At 42.3% G+C, this 24,470-nt stretch overlaps 1 protein-coding gene across 1 annotated transcript in view; it reads left to right on the forward strand.

Annotated features, from left to right (window-relative positions):
- Positions 1 to 2,380: 2,380 nt before the first annotated feature.
- LOC126188570 (photoreceptor-specific nuclear receptor-like) overlaps positions 2,381 to 24,470 on the forward strand; it is a 252,210-nt gene continuing 230,120 nt past the window's right edge. The window contains exon 1 of the mRNA XM_049930172.1: positions 2,381 to 2,726. Coding sequence (XP_049786129.1) covers positions 2,381 to 2,726 — 346 coding nt within the window. The remainder of the gene's footprint in view (positions 2,727 to 24,470) is intronic.

Here is a 24,470-nt window from a genome sequence, read left to right on the forward strand (position 1 = left end):
TGCCTGCCGTCCTTTCTCCGAGTGCGATCTTCGTAAAGGGTCTTTCATTAAGAGCGATAATTTTTAACACTTGAAAAAAAACACTTAACTTATCTAACTAAATTGTCCTTTATTTTGAATCTCAGACATTGTAGTTATGTTCTGAACAAAACATCGCTTAAATGTCCGCCGCGGCCTTGAACACACTGACAATCACGAAGGCTCCAATTGTTAATCACTCTATCACTAGAGGCGTTATGACTGTGATTGCTTGATGAATGTTCGCCTCCAATGGTTCCAAATTTTTTTACTTGTCAGCATAGACCTAGGCTTTGATGTAGCCCCAAAGAAAATTACACGACCGTTGCAGCCATTTCGCAGATCCACGTCTTGAGATGACCCGGTCACCAAACTTCTCCCTCAGCAAATCGAGCGTAGCATCAGCTGTGTGGCACGTAGCGCCATTCTGCTGGAACCCTATGTTTCCGATATCTGTGGCCTCAAGTTCTGGCCACAGAAATTCGTTTAACATGATTCTGTACCGTTTGTCATTGACGGTAACGGTTCTTCTCTCATCATCTCGAAAGAAATAAGGTCCAATGAAGTCGCCACGCCACGCCACCAAACAGTGAGCTTTTCTGAATGCAATGGCAATTCAAGGGCCACTTATAAGATCTTCTCCCTTGTAAGATATAAAAGCGCCTCGTATGAGAAGATGATTTTTCCTTTCAGTTCAGGATCACTTTACAACTGCTACACGGCCCAATCAGCTAACTCACGGTGCAATCTCTGTACGTTTGATTTCAACTCTTGCGGCAGTATAACTTTATCTGGGTTCATGCCAAGACCCTTTCGCAAGATTCGCCTAACTGCTGTCTCATATCGCCACAACCGATGAGACGGTCTCAAAACTGACACATTAGGCTCTTCCTTAATACGTACCGCTATTGCTGCGATATTGTTCTCAATTTCGCGCTTTACTTTGTCTACTTGTTGTCTTCTGGTAGTATAGAATGATATTCCACTCAAACTTGGCCACAGTGCGGCGTATAGACTTGAATAGAGAAACGGTGATGGAGACCAATTCCCTGATGAATAAACGATGAGCATCCGCAACAGAGCTACCACTTTCGTAGAAACTTTTAACGATTTCTAAACGGTCAGGTAGCATGAATCACCGCACGATGAAACTGCAAACTCTGTTGGACCACACAGCAACTCAAGCTTCCTGATAAATACTAAATTATACTGGATATTTTCACATCTGGAAGCACACAAAAAATTTAGAAACCGGGAATTACAATTTTAAAAAATAACACTCTTAACGAAAGGTCCTTTATAGACTAGTCTCCACGTCCTGTAGCCCTCGAGTCGTAGATGAACTGCGTTTATGAAATTCATAGTTCTCTCGTTTGTCCACTTCTCCATTGCCGTACACAAGAAAGTAACAAACAAAAGAGGTGACTTTATGTACGATCGTAAACTTTCGGAGAGAGGTGAAATGATATCGTTTTCGCTCGGACACGTGACTGTAATGTTGGCGGAGAGAGAAGTAGAAAACAAAGGTGAGAGCGAGAGGGAAGCATTTATAGACAACGCTAGAGATAGATATTGCCCTGCAATACGAAAATATTCTCCACCCGTGGTGGACACGTCGACAACTACCTACAACAGCCTGCAACATCAGCAATATTTGCCGGACATACCGAAAATTACCGTGCATTGCAGCAATGTCAGCGAAACGCTATTGCGGCAAAATCTTCACGTGTAAACCCACCTTCAGTGACGTACTGCGGAGTTTTGACTGGCACAGGCTTGTCTAATTATTCCATAATGCTACAGCCGTGGTCGGCATCAGAGTTTCATCTTACCAGAGCAGCAGGATGAAGTTCGCAAGACGGGCGCCTGAGCAGTTGGCGGGTTTGTACACGCCAGGCAATTTTCCGCGCCGGTCCAATCAAAAGTACGGCGCGCGCGATTGAGTTACGGCCCGGTTGGCACTCAATCCGGCCGCCCGCTGCGCCTCCGAATCCCCGGGATAGAAATCGAATTTACTTTGCCTCTTTCCGGGGTCTCGGTGGGCGCGCCAATGGCAGTCTGCCGGGGCTGGAAGAGAAAGGGGAGGGGGGGGGGTTGGTAGGGCAGGTTTTTGAACCGGAATTAGGGCCGGCGTCGCCACCGGCGCCTCCACCGCCCCGCCGCCCCCGCGCGACGGCGGAGTCGGAGGCCACACCCGCCGTCACACGGCGCCGTCCGGCCGCTCCCCACCACAGCCGCCGCCGTCCGACTCCGCCGCCGCACGCGCGCGGCTTTTTCGGAGCGGGCCAATGAGATCACGACGTCAGGCGCCGGGACGCCGACCAATAGGATTAAGGTGCGAGCCGGCGGCGTCAACCAATCAATGGGGCGCTCGCGGCGCCCGGAGAGGGGGAAAAGCGGGGTGGCAGTCAGAGAGCAAAAGTGCGAGCGGGCGAGCGGGCGGGCGTGGCTAACGGGAGGGCGATTAAGTGTGGGGCGACGCGCCGAGGAAGAGAGCGAGAGGGAGAGAGGGAGAGGGAGAAGGGCAGAGGAGCAGAGCGGAGGGCGGCGTGTGGTGCGCGCGCGCGCCGGAGTTAAGCCTTTTGACGCTGGTCGGTGTCAGCGGCCGGCCACAATAGACGGCGGCGCGTCATGGACAGCAGCAGCAGCGCGCCGGAGCCCTGCGGTGAGTAGCGAGCAGCGCGCCGCGCCAGTTCGGCCCTCAGCCGGTAGGGGCGCAGCCGTAGCGCCGCAGCCGCCGCCGCCGCTGCCGCCGGTCGCAGGCGACGCCTCCGCTGCCGCTGCTGCCGCCTCGCCGCTCTGCGGTGTGCCGCGCTTCTCTTCTTCGCCGACACCTGAGGTAAACCTCGTCTTTGCCTTTCCGTCGCTTGTCTTTTACTCATCCGTTTCCGCTTTGACGTCGCTCGTGTTCCCGCCGAAGTTCAACTGCATCGCTGACTCGGTATCACGTGTTCGACTCGGCTCCCGCCAGCACAGCTGTTTCCGCTCGGCGGTAACTACGATCTGTGTTTCTTCCCTGTTTCCAAGTACGAACATCTGACTTCCTCAGACAGCTTTTAGAAAGTCAGTGTTATTCCTCAGTACTCTCGGTGTACAATAATACTGAACGAAACTATAGTCTGTCTGCAGACTGAAGGGCGAGCAGCACTTGTGGTGGGAGAAGCGGCCTTTCCACCAAAAACGTCTTACCTGACGAACAGGATGGCGTAAGAATCAGTTTCCCGTCTAGTAGTACATTGCAGCGTACGGTGATTTACGTAGATTCTGTTGATGTGTGTTTCTTGCGTTAGTTATATTAGTTACTAATTTCTGTGTACCATATATCGTTACATTTAAGGGAAAAAAAATGCACTCCCAGGAGAGTCACCTCTCATCTAAAAGGCGCGTTCTGGAAGTGGCGATATAACATTGGGAAACTGCCTATAGGAGCTCCTGGTGACGTAGCTGGGCTATGTTTTCAGTTTGGAGACGTACTTTATCAGATTCATAGGCGGATCACTACGTACTGACAGATGTCAAGATAGTGTGAGAATCTTGGCTTGCAAGTCGTCTTCGGATTCAAATGTCTAACTGGAAATTTTACACAGGGCATACGAGTGGATCTTTCGATGCCCGATTTAGAGAACAATGTAGGCTAATGTTGGCAGCAATGACCGGCTTTTTGTTCCCATTTGAAAAAGAAACGAAGATATAAACTAGGACGTATATATAAATATTTTTATATCTGTCATTGTGTTTGTATGAGACGCCATTTAGATACGCCTGAAGAGCCTGGAATTTTCACTGATTTCAAGAAAACATCAATGACATTTGTTAATTGAACAAAGCATTTTCGGTAATAAAACTCTTGTTGAACTATTTTCTGATACGTTATGACGCACGTTCTCTCTCGTTTTTCGTCATTTTCTATTATTGGGGTTCCCTTTTGTGCCGATCTGCACTTGTTTAATAAAAGTTTGACAAATGACTCAAATCGGCTGCTCGGCATTCACTCGTTACCGCCACTAACCAGGTGGCCACTCGCGGACCACATATGCAGGCCGGCGCTCCTACTGCACATCTAGCTTACCTACACCAATAATCCCGCAATTTTTACAGCTTTATCCTATGGGAAGGGTATATCTTACAATCAGTTTGCTACTGTAAACATTTTTGATCCTACATTTGCGATTTAAGAATGACAAGCTTAAGACCATAATGCAGTTAACCGTGTAGCCTTCAGCTGCACCAATCATGGCTCAGATACATATGTTTATACTACGCTTGCCTCTCCTCGCCTGTTCAGTTATACTTGGACCAGTTACCGTTTAAAATTTCACTGTGCACGTAGCTGTCTACAGAAGTTCGTTAGAGTTAGTAATTGTGATTCACAGTAATTTACTATTCTCTTTATACCTACATTTCTTTTTATAAACAGGTCATTTTAATGACTTTCTAAGAAGTCGAAGCCAGTTAAAATAGCACTTCAGCGATTGGAGGCTAGAAAACTACAATTAAAGAATATTGTTAACCCGAAAAACCCACCTTCCATGTATGCACATTGACACCTGTCCTTTCTAGAGACATAAATGTTTTGTTTTGAGAGTAGACGTTTTGTGTAGATGAGTGATGTATGCATACAGACAATAGGGCCGTGTAAACCTCTAGTGTCGCATAGTTCTTCGCTCTTCGTGGGTGTAACTAGGGAAACGCTGAGCCTGATGTTTCGATCCCCACCAACACTCCACGGCACACAGGAGAGAGTTTTGAGATCACTGCTGCTACTGCTGCCGATTTGAAATTTTTCGTAACAAAGTTTCCTCCGATTGCTGGTGAAATACTGATGGTACAGATTTCTTCCACTTCAAGGGTTCGAACCGACTTCCTCCGGGACAAGCACCATCTCACCTGCGTTTCTGAGATCTCCAATGGAAACGAGTGAACACAAAATATTTTGTAACGTTTCCATGACGTGAGGTTCAACAGCCGTGAAGTATTTTATAAAATGCATTTTAACCATCAGCTGCTTATTGTCCCGATAGTCATCTACCGGTTTCTGTTATTAACCATCATCCAGGACGTGGGGTACAACAGATTAGTTAACAACATCCCACATTTTTTGAAGCTGAACCATATTGAAATTATCCACAGTTCTATAACTAGTTTGTCTTAGAATACTGGCAGCCATATTTTATGTCAAACGTACAGACATCACAGAAAAAACAGGACCAACAACAATATTGAGTACTGAATTGTTGTTCGTTTCTCCTGTGATGTCTGTATGTTTCACATAAAATATGAGTGTCAGTATTCTAAGACAAATTGGTTACACAATTTTTGATAATATCGATACGATTCAGCTTCAAAATAATATGGTGGAGTGTTTTTAACAAATCTGTTGTAGCCTACATCCTGAATGATGGTTAATAACAGGAACCGGCAGATGACTAATGCGACACTAAACAAATGATGGTTAAAACACATTTTATAAAATAAAATAAAAATATTTTGCTCGTTACGAAATGATCTTACTGTTGATACTGTTAGTGTCTGGCTTGTTTTTTAAGGAAAAGTTTGTGACGCCATCAACATCTAAGTGGTTAGAAATGAAAAGAGAATTTAACGAGTAGTTAGTGGTGCTATAAAAATCCGTAAATATATATTAATAAAATACTAATATCTTTTCACTGCGGTTGTAGCCGGAACCCACAAAAATTATTACCATAGTAGCGAGAGTACCCACTGCGTCTTTAGTGGCATGCAGTTGTTCAGAAGATAGAACCTATTTATCAAGTACGATAATTACGATGAGATTGTTATCTCCTTGTTTTTAGTTTAATTTTTTCTTCCAATTTTCACGTCTGAAATCTTGACATAGCACCTTGTAATAGTGTTCTATCATGTGTTCCAGAATACACAAAATCTAACTTATCGTAAGATTTTTTTCTAATTTGTACCTCTTACGAACCACTTGAATAACTATTTCAGATTTATCTTTCGGTTTTCCCAATATTGTAATTTCCATCATTTCTATCAGATTGTTTTCGTTTACGATCTTTTGACGTCGTTGCTCCTGTTTTCTTTTTTTCTTCAGGAGAGAGGAGTTTAAACTTTTCTTACGAAATGCATCTCTATATAGAATTTAGTGGTTTTTGATCTACATCTCCTTGAGATAATTTCTAATTTCTTGCAGCCGTTCAATCCAGGGAGATATTTTCTGACTGTCATGTTTGAAAATTCTATTACTTACCGTATTTCCAGTAATCCAAACCACATGTCCGTAAAATATCACTCTGTGTTTCCTCATGTAACATTTAGTTGATCGATTTTCTTTTCAAGATCGCCATCACTTGTCTTCCTGTTTTACTGACCGGAATATTCTTTCCGGATTTTACTCCAACATTTACACGTCTTCCAATTCTCCAGTCTTAGTTAAATTCAGGCCTTTAACTCCGAATAAACGAAGTGTTATTTATTTGTCAATGTTTTCTGTATTGGCTGCACGTAGCAGTTGCGATAAACGTATTATTAATTTTGGAAATCACACTGATAATACACTCTTTTCGGGGCGTTCTTTTAGCACTGCAGCATAAATTGCAGAAATTAAAACAACAAAAATATTCAATACCTTAACTTTGAATGTAAAAGTATTATTCGTTTCCTTGTTAAATTATGATCACATTGTGGTGAATTCGTAGCAGGCGTGAAAATAAATTTTTAAATCAATTGCTTTCGCATTGGCTGAGTTGCTCTTTGTCCGGAGACATTATTTAAACGATCATCTTCAATGACGTATTTGTTGTGAAAATTATTTCCGGTGAAACCATTCGACTTTCGCGCGAATATCCAAGACCGCATAACCAGCAAGAAATAATTATCTTTCTCTGAAGGTCACACTGGTGCTTAGCTCACAGCGTTGGCGGCTTGTTGGCGTGAATGTAAATGTTTGACCCTGACTATGGCACGCGTGAAAGTATGACTTCCAAACGCTGTGACGTGGCAGTCTTTCGCTGACATTGTGCGAAGTTCTCAAGAGGGAGTGTTCCCTGGAGGCTTTTAGGTGGCGTACAGTAACTCCACTTAGACCTTCGCTCTCTTAATCACGGTCCGATCCTTTCCTTCCGGTCACACTAGGTGCTGTCGATTATCTACTGGTATGTAGTCGGTATTACCTATAATACCATCGGAAGACAGCCGATACGTCATATAGACGAAGAACAATTACATCTAAATTAGATATTTCAGTACAGTGAAACTCGATACCACTAACCTTACTGATAACTGACCTCAGAATAATTTGTTTCTTCTTTATGAAGGACGCACCATGCTGAATGTCGCACGAGTGAAGTGACTCCATACTTAGGCAACGTGCAGAGGCAATGGATTATGTTACACAGATAAAAAAACGGGTGGTGCGAAGATAAATTCTAAAAGTATATAACGTTTCTTCTCCAGGCATTTTTATTCAGCATTATGAAAAGAAAATTATTTTACAACATGTTTTGATATATTAGCTACTTTTCTAGTAACCGTTCAGATTTAAACATCTGTCGTAGCGCTGTACGAGCTTTCCTACGCCTTCTGCATACTCAGTTGGCGCCAACTTGTTGAACGAGCCACTAACGTCCTCCTTCAGTTCGTTGTCATCTCCATGGTGGTTTTAGCCCGGAACATCTGTCAATTTGGGCAAAAGACCGCAGTCACTCGGGGCCATCACCGCGCAGCAAGAGAGATGTTGAGAAACTTTCCACTTAAATTGCGTCAGGCACAAGTGAAGAGCGACCTGACCGTCCTTCATCATGAATATTCTTTCGTCCGCCATTAAACACATGCACCGCTTTAGAAATGAACCTTGATTCATTACATATGAACTTCGTTCCGGGAGGGCTTTTTTGATACCCAGAAACGGTGTTGCACTACACACCTCTCTCTTGGCGGGATCGTTAATTTTGTCACACAGCTTAAAATAGCACAAACAAACAGTAAACGACTCTTCTTGCTCGCTGTTTGTGTCATATTGGCGTCAACGATTAGTTAAGTCTACGACATGGCGTCGACGTGGCGGCTGGTTGGATCAAATAGTTCTTTACCTTTAAAATAATCTTCGTATAAATTGTGGGAATTCAGATCCACCTATTACGCAGACGGCTAAAACTGTTTTCGCCTTTTCACGTACCGGCGCATTTTAGCCATCATCAATGAGATCTTTCATCTAGGTCTTATTCACTAGAATGTTGGCTTCTGTAGGATCTCCTTTACATTGTCACACAGACTGCCATAGATTTTCTCGTGTTTTATGTCCTTTTCTACCTGCCCGTCTGTTGCATAAAGATACACATCTTAGTGGTACATATTTTTGCCGTTTTCCTGTGTGCGTTTCTGCAACAGATGAGCTTGCATATGTGGACATAAACCACGCGGAAACCCATGGTAAGATATATAATAATGTAAAGAAGGCTCTAAGAAACTTAAAATTCTAGTGGATAAAAACACTTGCTAATGATTACAGAAATGCTCCCACAAGTGATTAAACAATAATAAGAATGAAACTTCTCGGCAAATTAAAACTGACTGCCGGACCGAGACTCGAACTCGCTACCTTCGTCTTTCGCTGGCAGTACTGTACCAACTTAGCTCCCTAAGCACGACTCACGAACCGTCCTCACAGCTTTACTTCCGCCAGTACGTCATCTCCTACCTTACATTAGTTGTTTTCACAATAGGCGGACCTCAACCCGATAATTTACCTGCAAACACGGTTGTTGTTAGAGCTTTAATTTTAGATGATGATGACAGTATGATATGTTCCATTATTTCTGGAGGTAAGAGAGGGGATTAAGATTTTTCTTAGAAACATATGTGCCGAGACAGTCTGTTTCCACGTTACAGGGAAGACGAAAGCGGCACACGTTATAAACTCTCCCACCAACATTGATTTTTCTTACTTACTGAAGTAAAAAAAATTGCTTTGTATGCTGACCACAACGTCCGTTGTACAAACTGTATCAACGCAATAAGTCGACACTCTGTTAAAAATATGTGGCGGATATTAGTTTATCCATGATGGCTTGAGAACACCGAACATGTTCTTGTAAAAATCACTGAAGAAAAACCTGCAACCAGCCACATCTTTTGAAAGAAATATTTATTTCGCCGTAACTAGTCTGGGGACAGTGCGCACCGTCAGAAGACAGAGAGGATTTCCCTTATAAATTTCGCCTTCAAGTAATTGTGGTTTACAAAAACTGATGCATCACAGGCAAGGTCTGTACCTTATTAAATAGCTTGTGCTACTCACTTGTACCCAGCTCGTAGTTTACAACGTAGGCAAAATCTTTGCTGTGTAGCAGTACTGTTGTTCTAGAAGTTCTCTTTCATGTATTTAGGGGTCACTTTTTCTGCTAGACACTTCTTGGTAAATGCAATGAATAAAATAACGTTGTTGTCAGAAATCGTGAACTTCAGTTAATAAAAGAAATCCGTTTTATTGCATTTAACAAAAGGTTTCTAGAAGAAAAAGTGAATCCAAAATATATCTAAGTGAACATCAAGAACAACAGAACAGCTGTACAGCCCACAAAGCTATTGCTTTCGGTGAGAAACACGATCTCAGTACATGCAGAAAGAGCTTCCCAACTGCCTATATTGAAAATTCATCAAGTTGGCGCCAATGCAGAGTTTAAAAAAAAAACAAAATTATAACGTTATTTGTTTGATTTCATACACATTTGTAAAACATGTAACACTTAGGGTGACGAGCGGCGTTATCCACAGCCAGCCCGCCCTTCATCAGAAGTAAAATAACAAGAAAGAGGAAAAAAACATGTCTGGTTGAAGTGCAGCGAGAGGAAACTATAAGGCCACGGGTCTGAGTGCCTGAAGAAATCAGTGAGATATTGTTCGGGAAAACTCGTCTGGAAAACCGCAAAATGCGATTGAAAGACAGTAAAGAGTCAAACAAGGTTTTAGCAGGTCGTGTTTAGATGTTTGTAAGATTGTGAGATATCTCTGATAATAACATATGATTAAAAATACTTATTTATCATCCAAACATATCCAGCCACTTCAAAAATTGTAGAAGATTAGTCTTCTATGTAGAACTGCCATGTGTACTACGATCTGTGTGTTTATAAAACAATCACATAATGTTAAGAACAATAATACAATCTTAGACACTTTTTTCGATAATTCTAAGTTTTGCAATGTGGTAACTGAAAATAAGAAAAAGAATCTAAAGCTATTTAGGAAAAGAAGATAAAGACGAAACATTTTGTTACATAATGTAGAAAATCGGACTACAAACATCTTTTGCTAATTAAAACCGATACTTTTTCAAGTTGACAAAGTATTCTGAAAGTTGTAACTAACTTACTGTTTTAAATGGAGCGTGCATTATGAGGAAACGTGCGTTAAGATGTGATAGTATAGACATCTTTGGAGGAGAAACGTCACTTAAGCGGGTCTTCTATTCTTGATGGTTTCCAATATACGGTTGTTTCTCAGGAATCTTAATTAAGAGGTCTCTTATTTTCTTGCTGTCTCTGGTTGCCAATTTTTCTTAACAGATCATATCCAAACGCCCCAAAAATACGACTTGTATGAATAGTATGACTCAAATTAATCATCAAAGAGTCTGTATATATTGTTAATATTTGATGGGAATATATCAGTTCAACCCGTAGAGAAGTAATATAGCTTGAATCGTTCGTGTAACACATTAGTAGTGCACATTTAGTTAGGAATACTGTCATAAATCTGTGAGACAGCAAATATTTTATTCTTGAACGATTCAATGATTGTAACGAAGTATTCAAGGTTTTATAAGTAAAGAGAATGTATGGGAGTCTGTGTCTCCCATATCCTGCACGAACGTCCATGAACACTTCTGTTTCTCGGTTTCCGGTTTAATATTTATTTTTGGAAAACAACATTTAATACGTCAGAAATTGTAGGAAATATTTCTGCGCTTGTCAGTGAACTCGAAGTTACATCTGTGTGTAAACCTTAAAAAAGGTCATAAAAGCGAATAAAACTTAGTTACCGACTTAGAGAGCTGTATAAACATTTCAGCAACTATGATTTATGTGTAGCGTGTGTTTTACGCTGGCAGTTTCTTTGATGACAGTATAACTGGTCATGTAACACCAGTCTACTATCTAAAATAATTTCTTTAGAGTCCGCTTGACAGGAATATAGCATAAAAGCATGCTCAGTTCTTTCTGTCACGGAGTGATCTTTCATTATCCTGTGGCATGCAAGCATATGTGACTGACCACACATTTCCCAAATATTTTTATCATATTTCTCCAATTTGTTTCTGTTATTTAACTATCATATTTAGGCTCAAAATAATGGGAAGATGAATACTTCAATATTTTAATGATATGCATCTTCCTGTGCTTTCCCAAGAAGTGTCTGGTCAAAATCGTTCGCGTTAGAAACAAAACCTAACGCCGGGTTCGAAAGATAATTCCCGTCTTCAGATTTAGTCTAAGAAACTGTTTTCAATTGTGCGCAAATTTTGTTACTTCAACATTCTTGTGTTGCCGTAAAACTAATATTCAAAAAACTGTTCTAAAATTGGTGCAGTGGCATAAATTTAGTTAGCAGTTAAAAATTCAATTGTTTATAATTTAATGCCAAGCGGTTCGAATTTGAAGTCCCTCGTCACGTGTACATCTTAAAAAGGCAGCATTAATAGTGTATTAAGCTACCATGTGAATTTACGCAAGTGAGACACTGTGATTGTGAACAATACGGTTGTTATTGAAACTTCCTGACAGATTAAAATCAGCGCACACTCCACCGCGGAGTGAAAATTCATTCTGGAATACAGTTTTTATTGTTTGTTTGTTCGTTTATCTGTTTCTCTCTCCCGTTCTATAAATACGTGCGTCTGTGTGCGCGCGCATGTGTTAATCTTATGACAGGTATCATTCTGTTATAATCACCTTTTTTTATTTTTACGGCTACAAAATAACTACTAAATTTTCTGTCGGCTTGTTCAGTAACTCTTCACAGACGTTATACTGAGCTTCTGATCGTATGTGACCTACGGAATTGAACATCTTGCCTAACTTTCGGCACAGTATCCTGTACTGTCCGTTTGAGAATAACGGTGTAGCATCTACAAAAAAATTCTAATTTAGGTCTTTTATTTCAACGGGAATGCGAATGTGGTTTGTTGGAAAGGTATGTAAGGTATTTAGTGTTTAACGAGTATTTTTTTTTTTTTTTTTTTTTTTTTTTTTTTGGTGTTTGAACGAAAGTACAGAATGGGAGAATCACCGCCATGTAAAATGTATTACTAATACGCATTACCTGATACAGAGTCCGCCTCCTTAGCTGGGCGGTAAAGAGCTCACCTCTCATGCAAGTGGGCAAGGGTTCGACTCCCGGCCGGGTTGGGGATTTTCTCCACTCGGGGACTGGGTGTTGTGTTGTCCTCCTCATTATTTTATACTCATCACCGGCGTGCAAGTCGCCCAATGTGGCGTCGACTGGAATAAGACTTGCACTTGGCGGCCGCACTTCCCCGACTGGGGATTCCTGGCCAAAGATTCCATACGCTCATTTCATATTTTTTTTTACTGAAATAACGTGTTCGTTTCGGGATAATACACAAAGGGGCGAGTATTAAGCAGTACCAGTCATTGGTATGTAAAGCGCATAATAACACGACGTCACTGTCCATGCTGCCTTCTATGAAGGGAGGACACACTAGTTTGCGACATACCATTCTCATAGCTCCACTCCTTAAATAACTGCGCTTTGTAAACTGACAGTAGAGCTCCCCCAGACTTGACACGCAATCTATGACCTCTCTGAGGCAATGAAGAAGGAAGGAAACGAGACTAGAACTTAACGACCCGTCGACGATAAAGTCGTCAGAGACAAGTCACAAGGTCTGATTGGACAAGACTCGAGAGGGATATTTGGCGTGTCCTTCTTTTAGGAACTGCTCGGCATTCAATGTACAATTTAGCTAAATCAGAGTACATTATGGCGAGGCAAGTGTTGCACACATTTCAAAGTAATGTGTGAAGTCATGGCTTCCATTTTTTCTTAGACTTATGTTGGGTCTGGAATTATCCCTCTTTGGAAATGGGAAATTAATTTTAATCTGTAACTGCTTCGTATTACGATATTTTGTGTGTGTGTGTGAGTGTGTGTTTGCGTGGCGCTAAAAAGACCTGTGCAAAAAGCAATTATTTCATTTGCTGACACATGCACTTCCAGCAAACTCCGCTTTTCCTTTTTTTTCCGGGTAAATAGCGGTTTGCATATCGGGGGGCATTTCTCACCCGTAGAAGTCTTCTTGCATCAAATATACTCCCTAATTCGAGAAAACATTCTGCGTAAGCGAATCATCTTCTGTGAGGAAACACGAAGAAGAGAAGCGACGCATTTGAAGTGTGGTATTACAGATGAATGCTGAAGTGGTTGTGGACTAATAATGCTCTGCAGAATCGGAAAAGAAAGGGACATGTGGAAAACGAGCAGTACGGTAGGACATTTGTTAGCAGGGAATCACTTTCACGTACTAGGCGAAGCCGTAGATGGCAGAAAATGGGGAGAAATTTGTGGAATATGTGGAACAAATAATTGAAGTGTTGAAGGTAGGTGCTACTCTGATACGAAGAGGCTCGCATAGCACAAAAGACGCTGGCTGCATAAAAGAGGTCAGTAGACTAATCACCTCCTCCCTCCCTCGCTTCCCCCTTGCCACAAGAGAGATAGTGCTACCATAGATATTAGATGAGCTCGTTATCAGGACTATCTCATTTACGTACTGCCTAGCTTTCTACATCTACATCCATACTCCGCAAGCCACCTGACGGTGTGTGGCGGAGGGTACCTTGAGTACCTCTATCGGTCCTCCCTTCTATTCCAGTCTCGTATTGTTCGTGAAAAGAAGGATTGTCGGTGTGCCTCTGTGTGGGATCTAATCTCTCTGATTTTATGCTCATGGTCTCTTCGCGAGATATTCGTAGGAGGGAGCAATATACTACTTGACTCTTCGGTGAAGGTATGTTATTGAAACTTCAACAAAAGCCCGTACCGAGCTACTGAGCGTCTCTCCTGCAGAGTCTTCCACTGGAGTTTATCTATCAACTCCGTAACGCTTTCGCGTTTAATAAATGATCCTTTAACGAAGGGCGCTGCTCTCCGTTGGATCTTCTCTATCTCTTCTATCAACCCTATCTGGTACGGATCCCACACTGCTGAGCAGGATTCAAGCAGCGGGCGAACAAGTGTACTGTAACCTACTTCCTTTGTTTTCGGATTGCATTTCCTTAGGATTCTTCCAATGAATCTCAGTCTGGCATCTGCTTTACCGACGATCAACTTTATATGATCATTCCATTTTAAATCACTCCTAATGCGTACTCCCAGATAATTTATGGCATTAACTGTTTCCAGTTGCTGACCTGCTATATTGTAGCTAAATGATAAGGGATCTTTCTTTCTATGTATTCGCAGCACATTACACTTGTCTACATTGAGATTCAATTGCATTTCGGGAGGATGTGCCATATCAGCAAAGAATACAAAAGAGGTTCACGCAAGATGGGCACCAGCACATTTTCACGGCAGTGCGCGTGACTGACGTTGATATTTCAGGACCACTGGATTGGTAGGGGATTCCTCGCATTGAGTTGAGTGCAAATGCTACTCTGAGATGATTGCCGTAAATGAGGAGACTGCATCAGACTAGTCAAAATGTTGACAAAAAATAAAAAGAGAGGGCAGCGAAGTTCATTTTAAAGACGCAACGGTCGAGTTTCTTGTCTATTTTTGTCCTTCCGAGCTATTTTCCGCCTTAAGCGTGTTCATCGCCCACGTAACAATAGATTCTAAATTTCTCTATTTTACTTTCCTTCTTCCTCAACAACGTTGAACTGTTAGGTCCGCTTCCTTGGAAGTATCCTGTTTCTACTTCTGCTGTTTTGTTTATAGCACCTTTGATTTTAGTTCGACTTTCCTTTGCTCCTTCCTCACTTTTTTTTTTTTTTTTTTGTAGTTTGTGCTGCCTTCTCTCCCATTGTTCTCATTTCTTCTTTTCTTATTCTTTCTGAAATCCAGCACTTCACTTTGAATGCTTTCTTCACTTTCTTCTGTGTTATGCTCATCTGCATCATGAATAATGGAAGACCGCTAATTATGACAGCTACTGGTAGCCCTTTAGAGTTTTTCACTGCTTTATATATCTATTATCCCCCACAATACGGTCCATTTAGTATCTAGTTCTGTCTCCAGGAGATATCCACGTAAAGTGCCGTCTTTTGTGGTTTGGAAATCATATATTTGCTACAAATATTTCCTTTTCCTGACAAAATTAAATTAATCTTTCCCCCTCTCTTTCCGTCTTCTCAATCCATATTTTCCCACAATTCTTACTTCACAGCCTCTCGTATCACAGTATTCCAATTTGCCTCTTCAATCCTGCAGCAATCTTTCTGCAGTAGAACTTAAATACGTTCGTATATATGCTCTATTACGTCTCCTTCTTAACCATTTGCCAACAATGAGAACGTATGTCTCTCACGATAGATTATCAGAGAACTAATGGGAATTTGCTGCATGTTACCACTATGTATCAATGTCCCCTGATAAAGAAAAGACTGCTAATGTGCTAATGGTTTGCAGAATTCTTACACTTATAGACTGCATCTGCTCCCAAGTTTTATTGTTGACCCTCGTCTCCGTATTGTCGCAACGAGTTAGCTCGCGCCTATATATAGATAACCCAATTAGCAGATTTGCAAAGCGGGCTACCGTCGCACCTTCCTGGGAACATCCTGTCAACGGATTGGACGCAGCTATTGACATTTGCCACGCACAAACGAAGCTCATATTCCTCATTTGTAATGTGAGTTACAAACTTAGGGAGTTGCTGTATCCACGGATGTTTCTCTGTAGTGTTACAGTTTTTGCGCAGTCCTCTTCTGAAGAGGCGGAGGTACTTACGAATAACCTTGCGTGCCCTACCTCTCACCGTATTGGAAATCGATATATTCGTTTCATATTGCTACTTCTGGATATGATATTAACTAAAATAACCATATATTATTATCTTTGAAAGAAATGGTCCTTAAAGGATTAAGTGAACCTGGTATTTTCATGCTGAATTATAACACTTTCGGTATCATTCTAATTCCGAGAACAATGAATCCATGTTTTTCATACAACCGGTCGAGTCACATTAATGTGAGTACCACCTACGTTCGACGTCGACATGCAGTAACCACCCACAGACGGTAGGTGGCAGCATTAGGAGTGGAGGGTATATAAGCGTAGCAGGGGGGACGTGAAAAACAGCGCAGTCGTTGTCGTAATGCGGAAACGGAACGATTTATCTGAGGCCCATAAGGCCATCATCACTGGCTTCCGGGCAAAAGATATAAGCATTTCCGAAATGGCCAAGTCTGTAAACTGCTTGCGTGACTCTGTGGTTAAAGTATACTGCGCAAGGCATAATGGGGCTAACCAAAACCGGCGCCGAGGGAAATGTGGTGCACCACGCGCCATAGATGACAGGGGTGAAGGACGGCTGCGGAGATGTGTTGTTGAGCAACTGACCGCCCAGGTAAACTAAGAGGTTACCAACAGTGTCTCCTCAAAGGTTGTCCAACGAACATTGCTGCGTATGAGCCTCCGCAGCAAACGACTGGTCAAGCACCCATGCTGACTGCTGTTATAGGCGGCGAAGACTGGAACTTGCAGGCCAGTACCGCAGCTGGGCGTCCACAGAGTGGCGAAACGTAGCCTTTTCAGATGAATCACGTTTCATGCTGCATCGCACAGATGGCCGTTGGCGTGTACGGCATGGAGCAGCTGAAAGCAGAGACCCTGAATGTGTTATGGTCTGGGGAATGTTTTCGTGGCACTCCTCCGGTGATCTCGTCGTTCTGAAAGGCACAATGGATCAGCACAAGTATGAATCTATTCTTGGAGAGCATGTCCACCTGTACATGCAGCTTTTCTCACGGCACGATGGTATCTACCCAGCACAATGCAACGTGTCACAGCGTATGTGCGTAGTTCAGTGAGCACCACGATGAGTTTAACGTAGTCTCCTGGTCACCAAATTTGCCGAATTTAAATCCAATCGAGAATCTGTGGGCCCACCTCAATCGGGCTGTTGGCGCCTTGGATGATCGACGGAGAAACCTAGCGTAGCTGACACGGCACTGGAGCCTGAATGGTTCCATATACCAGTCGGTACCTTTCACAAGCTCATTGCCTCTGCACATTTCGCAGTGGTCCTTGCAATAAAAGATCGTTATTCAGACTTTTGTAGGTGGTCACATTAACGTGACTGGGTAGGATTGTACTGTGTCTGCTACTTTATTTCGTACTACAACCCTGTAGCCATGTTTTTCTCTGCCAGAGTAATAAAATTGTGACGTCTTCACTCCTGATTTTATCTTTTCCATCGAACCTAACCTTCTGAACTTTATCTCCTCCTAATGTTATCCACCTGCTGTTGTTGTTGTGGTCTTCAGTCCAGGGACTGGTTTGGTGCAGCTCTCCATGCTACTCCATGCTACTCTATCTGCAAAATTCATCTTCCAATACCTACTGCAGCGTACATCCTTCTGAATCTGCTTAGTGTATTCATCTCTTGGTCTCCCTCTACGATTTTTACCCTTCACGCTGCCCTCCAGTACTAAATTTGCGATCCCTTGATGCCTCAGAACATGTCCTACCAACCGATCCCTTCTTCTAGTCAAGTTGTGCCACAAACTCCTCTTCTTCCCAATTCTATTCGATACCTCCTCATCAGTTATGTGATCTACCCATCCAATCTTCAGCATTCTTCTGTAGCACAACATTTCGAAAGCTTCTATACTCTTCTTGTCTAAACTATTTATCGTCCATGTTTCACTTCCATACATGGCTACACCCCATACAAATACTTTCAGAAACGACTTCCTGACACTTAAATCAATACTCGATGTTAACAAATTTCTCTTCTTCAGAAACGCTTTCCTTGCCATTGCCAGTCTACATTTTATATCCTCTCTACTTCGACCATCGTCAGTTATTTTGCTCCCTAAATAGCAAAACTCCTTTACTACTTTAAGTGTCTCATTTCCTAATCTAATTCCCTCAGCATCACCCGATTTAATTCGACTACATTGCATTATCCTCGTTTTGCTTTTGTTGATGTTCATCTTACACCCTCCTTTCAACACACTGTCCATTCCGTTCAACTGCTCTTCCAAGTCCTTTGCTGTCTCTGGCAGAATTACAGCGTCATCGGCGAACCTCAAAGTTTTTATTTCTTCTCCATGGATTTTAATACCTACTCCGAATTTTTCCTTTGGTTCCTTTACTGCTTGCTCAATATACAGGTTGAATAACATCGGGGATAGGCTACAACCCTGTCTCACTCCCTTCCCAACCACTGCTTCCCTTTCGTGCCCCTCGACTCTTATAACTGCCACCTGGTTTCTGTACAAATTGTAAATAGCCTTTCGCTCCCTGTATTTTACCCCTGCCACCTTCAGGATTTGAAATAGAGTATTTCCGTCAACATTGTCAAAAGCTTTCTCTAAGTCTACAAATGCTAGAAATGTAGGTTTGCCTTTCCTTAATCTGGCTTCTAAGGTAAGTCGTAGGGTCAGTATTGCCTCACGTGTTCCAACATTTCTACGGAATCCAAACTGAACTTCCCCGAGGTCAGATTCTATCAGTTTCTCCATTCGTCTGTAAAGAATTCGCGTTAGTATTTTGCAGCTGTGACATTAAACTGATACATCTAGTAGCTCTAAATAGACATCTATAAAACTGCTTTAACCGCTTGTATCCGGAGTTGGCTTCTTTCTTTAGTCGCATCTTCTAATGATTCCGGTAATATCGAAGTACCATCTGCGAATGCCAGACAGTCTGCCTTAATAACTTTTTTCTTGCTTTCCAGTCGTATTCCGCCCACTTCTTTCATATTTGGGCGCCATTCGCTACCACCTTAGCGGAACACATAGCTGAACTTATACACCTCCTGGAGGGCTGTTCCTAAGGCTGTGTTGGCAATTTTCATCGCCGACTTGCTGAACACACACATACACACACACACACACACACACACACACACACACACACACACGCACTGTATTTCAAATTTTCTAGCCTTTGTTCTGTCACACTAGATTTCCCGCAGGTGCTGTAGGCATCCTCTCAAACAACACTGTTTCGACGTTAAAAAAAGGCCAGAAGGGACTTTTTGTGTTTAACGGGAGAGAAAAATGCGTAGAGGGGAGTGTGAGTTTGCGAGGTGACGGTGGTGAATGGCAAACACGTCGGTGTAGTCCGGTGGCGCGTATTGATCTGTGTGGAGTAGACGGGCCGCCACGGACTGCCGGTGGCTCTATACACAACGGCGGGTCGCACGCGCCGGTTTTACTGAGCCGTGAACTGGAGTCAGAGAAATGCAGGCGCCGCCTCCTGCGTGATACGAATCCGCAAAGCGGCCTCGCCGGCAACCGGCGCTGGCAGTCAGAAACGGACAAACGAGACGAGGGCGCTTGTCTTCACTCCCTACCGGTGACTCTCCAAGGGGGGTTTAACCGCCAGGTTATCCTGCATCAGGCTGTACCAAACATATACTGGAATTAATGGGTTGTTTTCAGGTATACGGCCGACCTGATTTCGTTTCATGTAAAATACTCACACGACAATATGTTTAGACTGAATTCGAAGTTCTAAGAAAAAGAGATTAAATTACCTGACATTTGCTGATGATATTATTCTATTTGCAAATAATACAGAGTAACTTAAAGTACAAGGCAACCCTGGATTCGGTGTGGGGCGGCGGAGGGGTGAAGTGGACTGCGGTAGTCATCGTGGGGTTGTGGACCACTGCGGCTGCGGCGGGGACGGAGCCTCTCCGTCGTTTATAGGTCCCCGGTTACCATACAATACAATACAAAAGTACAAGGCGAGAAAAAAAGGAATTTACAATGGAATGGTACAGAAACTTATTGGGATAACTTCTAGAATCAGTAGATGTGTGATTTTGTAGCAAACAACGCCTAGTTTCACATAAAAGTGTCAAGGGGCATTTAGGTTCCATGTGACTACCATTTGCGATGCGGTAAACATCTTACCGGTAGTCAATTTCTTCCCACACTCGTTGCGGCAAACTGGGCGTAACTTGTGCAACGGCAGTTTAGATTAGATTTTTCGGGTCTGCTAAATTGCTTGGTTGGGCGAGGAACATACACACGGACTTTGTTGCAAAGTTCGTTTTGTGAAAGAAAAACACACAGGGTGCACGCTCCGCACCAGTGAAAGTAGACATTTTGACAGTGCTCTACGCTGGCCTTCTGGTGGCGGAATCGTGTACTGATGTACTACATGAATCAATCTTGAGATTGTTTGCTAGAAAATGACACATTTTCGATTCTGTAAGCTAGCTCAATAAATTTCGATATCATTCCAAAATCGTTAAGTCCTTTTTCACTCAACCTGTATTAGTTCGCCACTTTGCATTAGTCCGCTCTCAAGTTGAATGAATGAATGAATGAACGCACACCGGATAGAAATACATGTGTTAGAACTACACAACTCCAAAGGGTCATAGAATATGTCTATCTGGGCCAACTTGCAAACATGTGAGCCAGAAGTATAAACTGAGGTGGGAAGTTCACGGAACATATTCTTCAGTTTTAAAGTCTAAGGTATCAGCTGTGCCGAAGAAAACAGTTTTTGACCAATGTAAGAGGGCCGTCCTGAAAGTAAAGGACGATTGCTCCCCACGCCCGGCACCTATCGCAAGCGTGCCAGTTAGCTCCTTTTGCCGCGCGGGATTAGCCGAGCGGTCTAACGCGCTGCAGACGTGGACTGTGCGGCTGGTCCCGGCGGAGGTTGGGTGTGTGTGTTTGTCCATAGGATAATTTAGGTTAAGTAGTGTGTAAGCTTAGGAACTGATGACCTTAGCAGTTAAGTCCCATAAGATTTCACACACTTTTTTTAGCTCCTTTTCCCGCCTCAGAGGGAGCCGAGTTACGTTGCCATGTGATCAAGCCTCTTTGTTCTGAAAGCTTTCGAAATGGTGGCATCCAGCAATAATCCCGCCAATTGCGAAGTGTACTGCGTCATTCGAATTCTGAATCCACAAAATGTTTGGCCTATCAAAATTTATAGACAAGTAAAGAGTGCTTATGGTGATAGTGCAATGAATGGATCTTCATGAGGAAATGGTGCATCGTGTTTAAACAAGGAAGAACCAGTGTGCACGATGAAGATCGGACTGGGAGCCCATCAGACAATACATCAGTACGAACACAGCAAGGTCGACGCTTTACGTGGCATCAAGAGATTTTCACTTATTCCAGAGATTAAGGGAATTTTTGGGTGAAAACAGTTTGCACACAATGGAGACCTCAAACAAGCTGTGACTTTGGCGGTAGAGGAGTACAATATGGGAACTCAAGCTGTGTCAACTATATTGAAAACTACAGTAATGTATCGTGACTTCGTAAATAAGTTTTGTTTTAATATCTTCTGTTTTTGTTTAGTTATGATAAAACGTTCTTTATTTTCTGGACGACTCTCTTGTACAACCAGTAATAATTAATAGCTTTGAGGCGTGAACGTCAAATGAATTCATTTTTGGAAATTCATAGGAGCTCAAAGAGGACTGGAAAAATGAATGTTGGCTGCAAAAAAGAAAAAAAATTAAGCAGTTTCTATTGGATGTACAATAAAGATTCGTGACGATAGAAAAAGTAAATGCATCTAAATCTACGTGATTATACAGCAATTCACAATTAAGTACATGGAAGAGCTACTACCCTACCGCACCACTCTCGAACAGCGCGAGGGAAAAACGAACACTTAAATCTTTCTGTGCAAACTCTGATCTCTCTTACTTTATTATGATAATCTTTTCTCCCTATGTAGGTAGTCCCAACAAAATATTTTTACACTGTGAGGAGGAAGTTGGTGACTGAAATTTCATGAGAAGATTTTGTCGCAATAAAAACGCATTTGTTTTAATGAATGGCACTCCAATTCACGTATCATCTCTGCGGCACTCTCTCCCCTATTTCGCGATAATACAAAAGAAACTGCCCTTCTTTGAACTTTTTCGATGTCCTCCGTCAATCCTATCTGATGCGGATCGCACACTGCACAGTACTCCAGGAGAGGACGTAAAAGAGTGCAGTAGGCAGTATCTTTAGTAGACCTGTTGCATTTTCTAAGTGTTCTGTCAATAAATCTCAGTCCCTAATTTGCTTCCTCCACAACGTTACCTATGTGATCGTTCCAGTTTAAGTTGTTCGTAATTGTAATCTCTAAGCATCTAGTTGAGTTTTCAGCCTTTAGATTTGTGTGATTTATCGTGTAACTGAAATTTAGCCGGCTCCTTTTTGTACTCATGTGGAGGACTTCACACTTTTCATTATTTAGAGTCAACTGCCACTTTTCGCACCATTCGGATACCTAGTCTAAATCATTTTGTAATGGGTGTGATCATCTGATGACCTTGTAAGATAGTAAATGACAGTATCATCTGCAAACAATCTAAGAGAAAGCTGCTCACATTGTCTCCTAAATCGTTTATGTAGATCAGGAACAACAGAAGGCCTGTAACACTTCCTTGGGGAACGGCAGACACTACTTTTGTTTCACTCGATGACTTTCCGTCAGTTATGACGAACTGTGACCTTTCTGACAGGAAATTACGAATCCAGTCACACAACTGAGACAAAACTCCATAGGCACGCAGTTTAATGAAAAGTCGCTTGTGAGGAACGATATCAAAATCCTTCTGGAAATCTTAAAATGTGGAATTTATTTGGTATCTCCTGTCTATAACACTCATTACTTATTGAGAATAAAGAGGTATCTGCTTTTCAGATGAATGATATTTTATGAAACCGTGTTGGCTCTTTGTCAATAAATCATTTTCTTCGAGGGAATTCATAATGGTCGAACATAGTATAGGGGTATGTTTCAAAATTCTATTGCAAACCTACGTTAGTGATGTGGGTCCATAATTCAGTGGATTACTCTTATTTCCTTCCTTGACCATTCGTATGACTTGTGCAACATTCCAGTCCCTAGGTACGATCTTTCGATGAGCGAGCGGTTGTATATGACTGCTAAGCATGGGGCTATTGTATCACCATACTCTGAAAGGAAACTGACTGTGATACAGTCTGGAAAGGAGGCTTTGACTTCATTAAGTGATTTAAGCTGCTTCGCTACACTCAAAATGTCAACTTCTAAGTTACTCATGTTGGCAGTTGTTCTTGATTCAGTTTCTGGATTATTAACTTCGTTTTCTTTGGTCAAGGATTTTCGGAAAATCGTATTCAGTAACATCGAAATGGCAGTGGGCTGCTCATGTCACACGAAGAAGGGGTGACAGATCGTGAGAATATATACTAGTTTCTAGCCTAATTTAACATATAAGACCAAGGGGACAGAGACTTACGAAAACCGCATTCAATTGGGTACGGGAAGCTCAAGTTCGGCAGAAGCGGAAGAACCCATCGGGACTCCATGTTGCACGCCGAACCAAGGAGGCCGCATCACCAAGTGATCGAACTGGCTCATTACGATAATGACTTAGATGACAGGTCAGCTCGTCTTATTCAGGTGCTCCGAGCTGTGCTGTTATGAGTACTCGCTGCCTGGGTTCGAACCACACTGTGAAGTAAGGTTTTAGAACATATACTGTATTCGAACATTATGAAGTACCTAGAAGAAAACGATTTATTGACATATAGTCAGCACGGATTCAGAAAATATCGTTCCTGTGAAACACAACTAGCTCTTTATACTCATGAAGTAATAAATGCTATCGACAGGGAATGTCAAATTGATTCCATATTTTTAGATTTCCAGAAGGCTTTCGACACCGTTCTCCACAAGCGTCTTCTAATCAAACAGCGTGCCTACGAAGTATCGCCTGCGACTGGATTCGTGATTTCCTGTCAGTAAGGTCACAGTTCGTACTAATAGACGGAAAGTCATCGAGTAAAACAGAAGTAAATCCGGCGTCCCCCAAGGAAGTGTTATAGGCCCTCTATTGTTCCTGATCTATATTAACGACATAGGAGACAATCTGAGTAGCCGTCTTAGATTGTTTGCAGATGATGCTGTTATTTACCGTCTTGTAAAGTCATCAGATGATCAAAACGACTTGCAAAATGATTTAGATAAGATATCTGTATGGTGCGAAAAGTGGTAATTGAGCCTGAATAAAGAAAAGTGCGAAGTTATTCACATGAGTACTAAAAGAAATCAGCTAAATTTCGATTACACGATAAGTCACACAAATCTGAGGGCTGTAAATTCGACCAAATACTTAGGGATTACAATTACAAGTAACCTAAATTGGAACGATCACATAGATAATATTGTGGGTAGAGCAAACCAAAGACTGCGATTCATTGGCAGAACACTTAGAAGGTGCAACAGGTCTAGCAAAGAGACTGCTTACACCACGCTTG

The sequence above is a fragment of the Schistocerca cancellata genome, chromosome 5 (assembly GCF_023864275.1).
Source record: "Schistocerca cancellata isolate TAMUIC-IGC-003103 chromosome 5, iqSchCanc2.1, whole genome shotgun sequence".
NCBI lineage: Eukaryota > Metazoa > Arthropoda > Insecta > Orthoptera > Acrididae > Schistocerca > Schistocerca cancellata.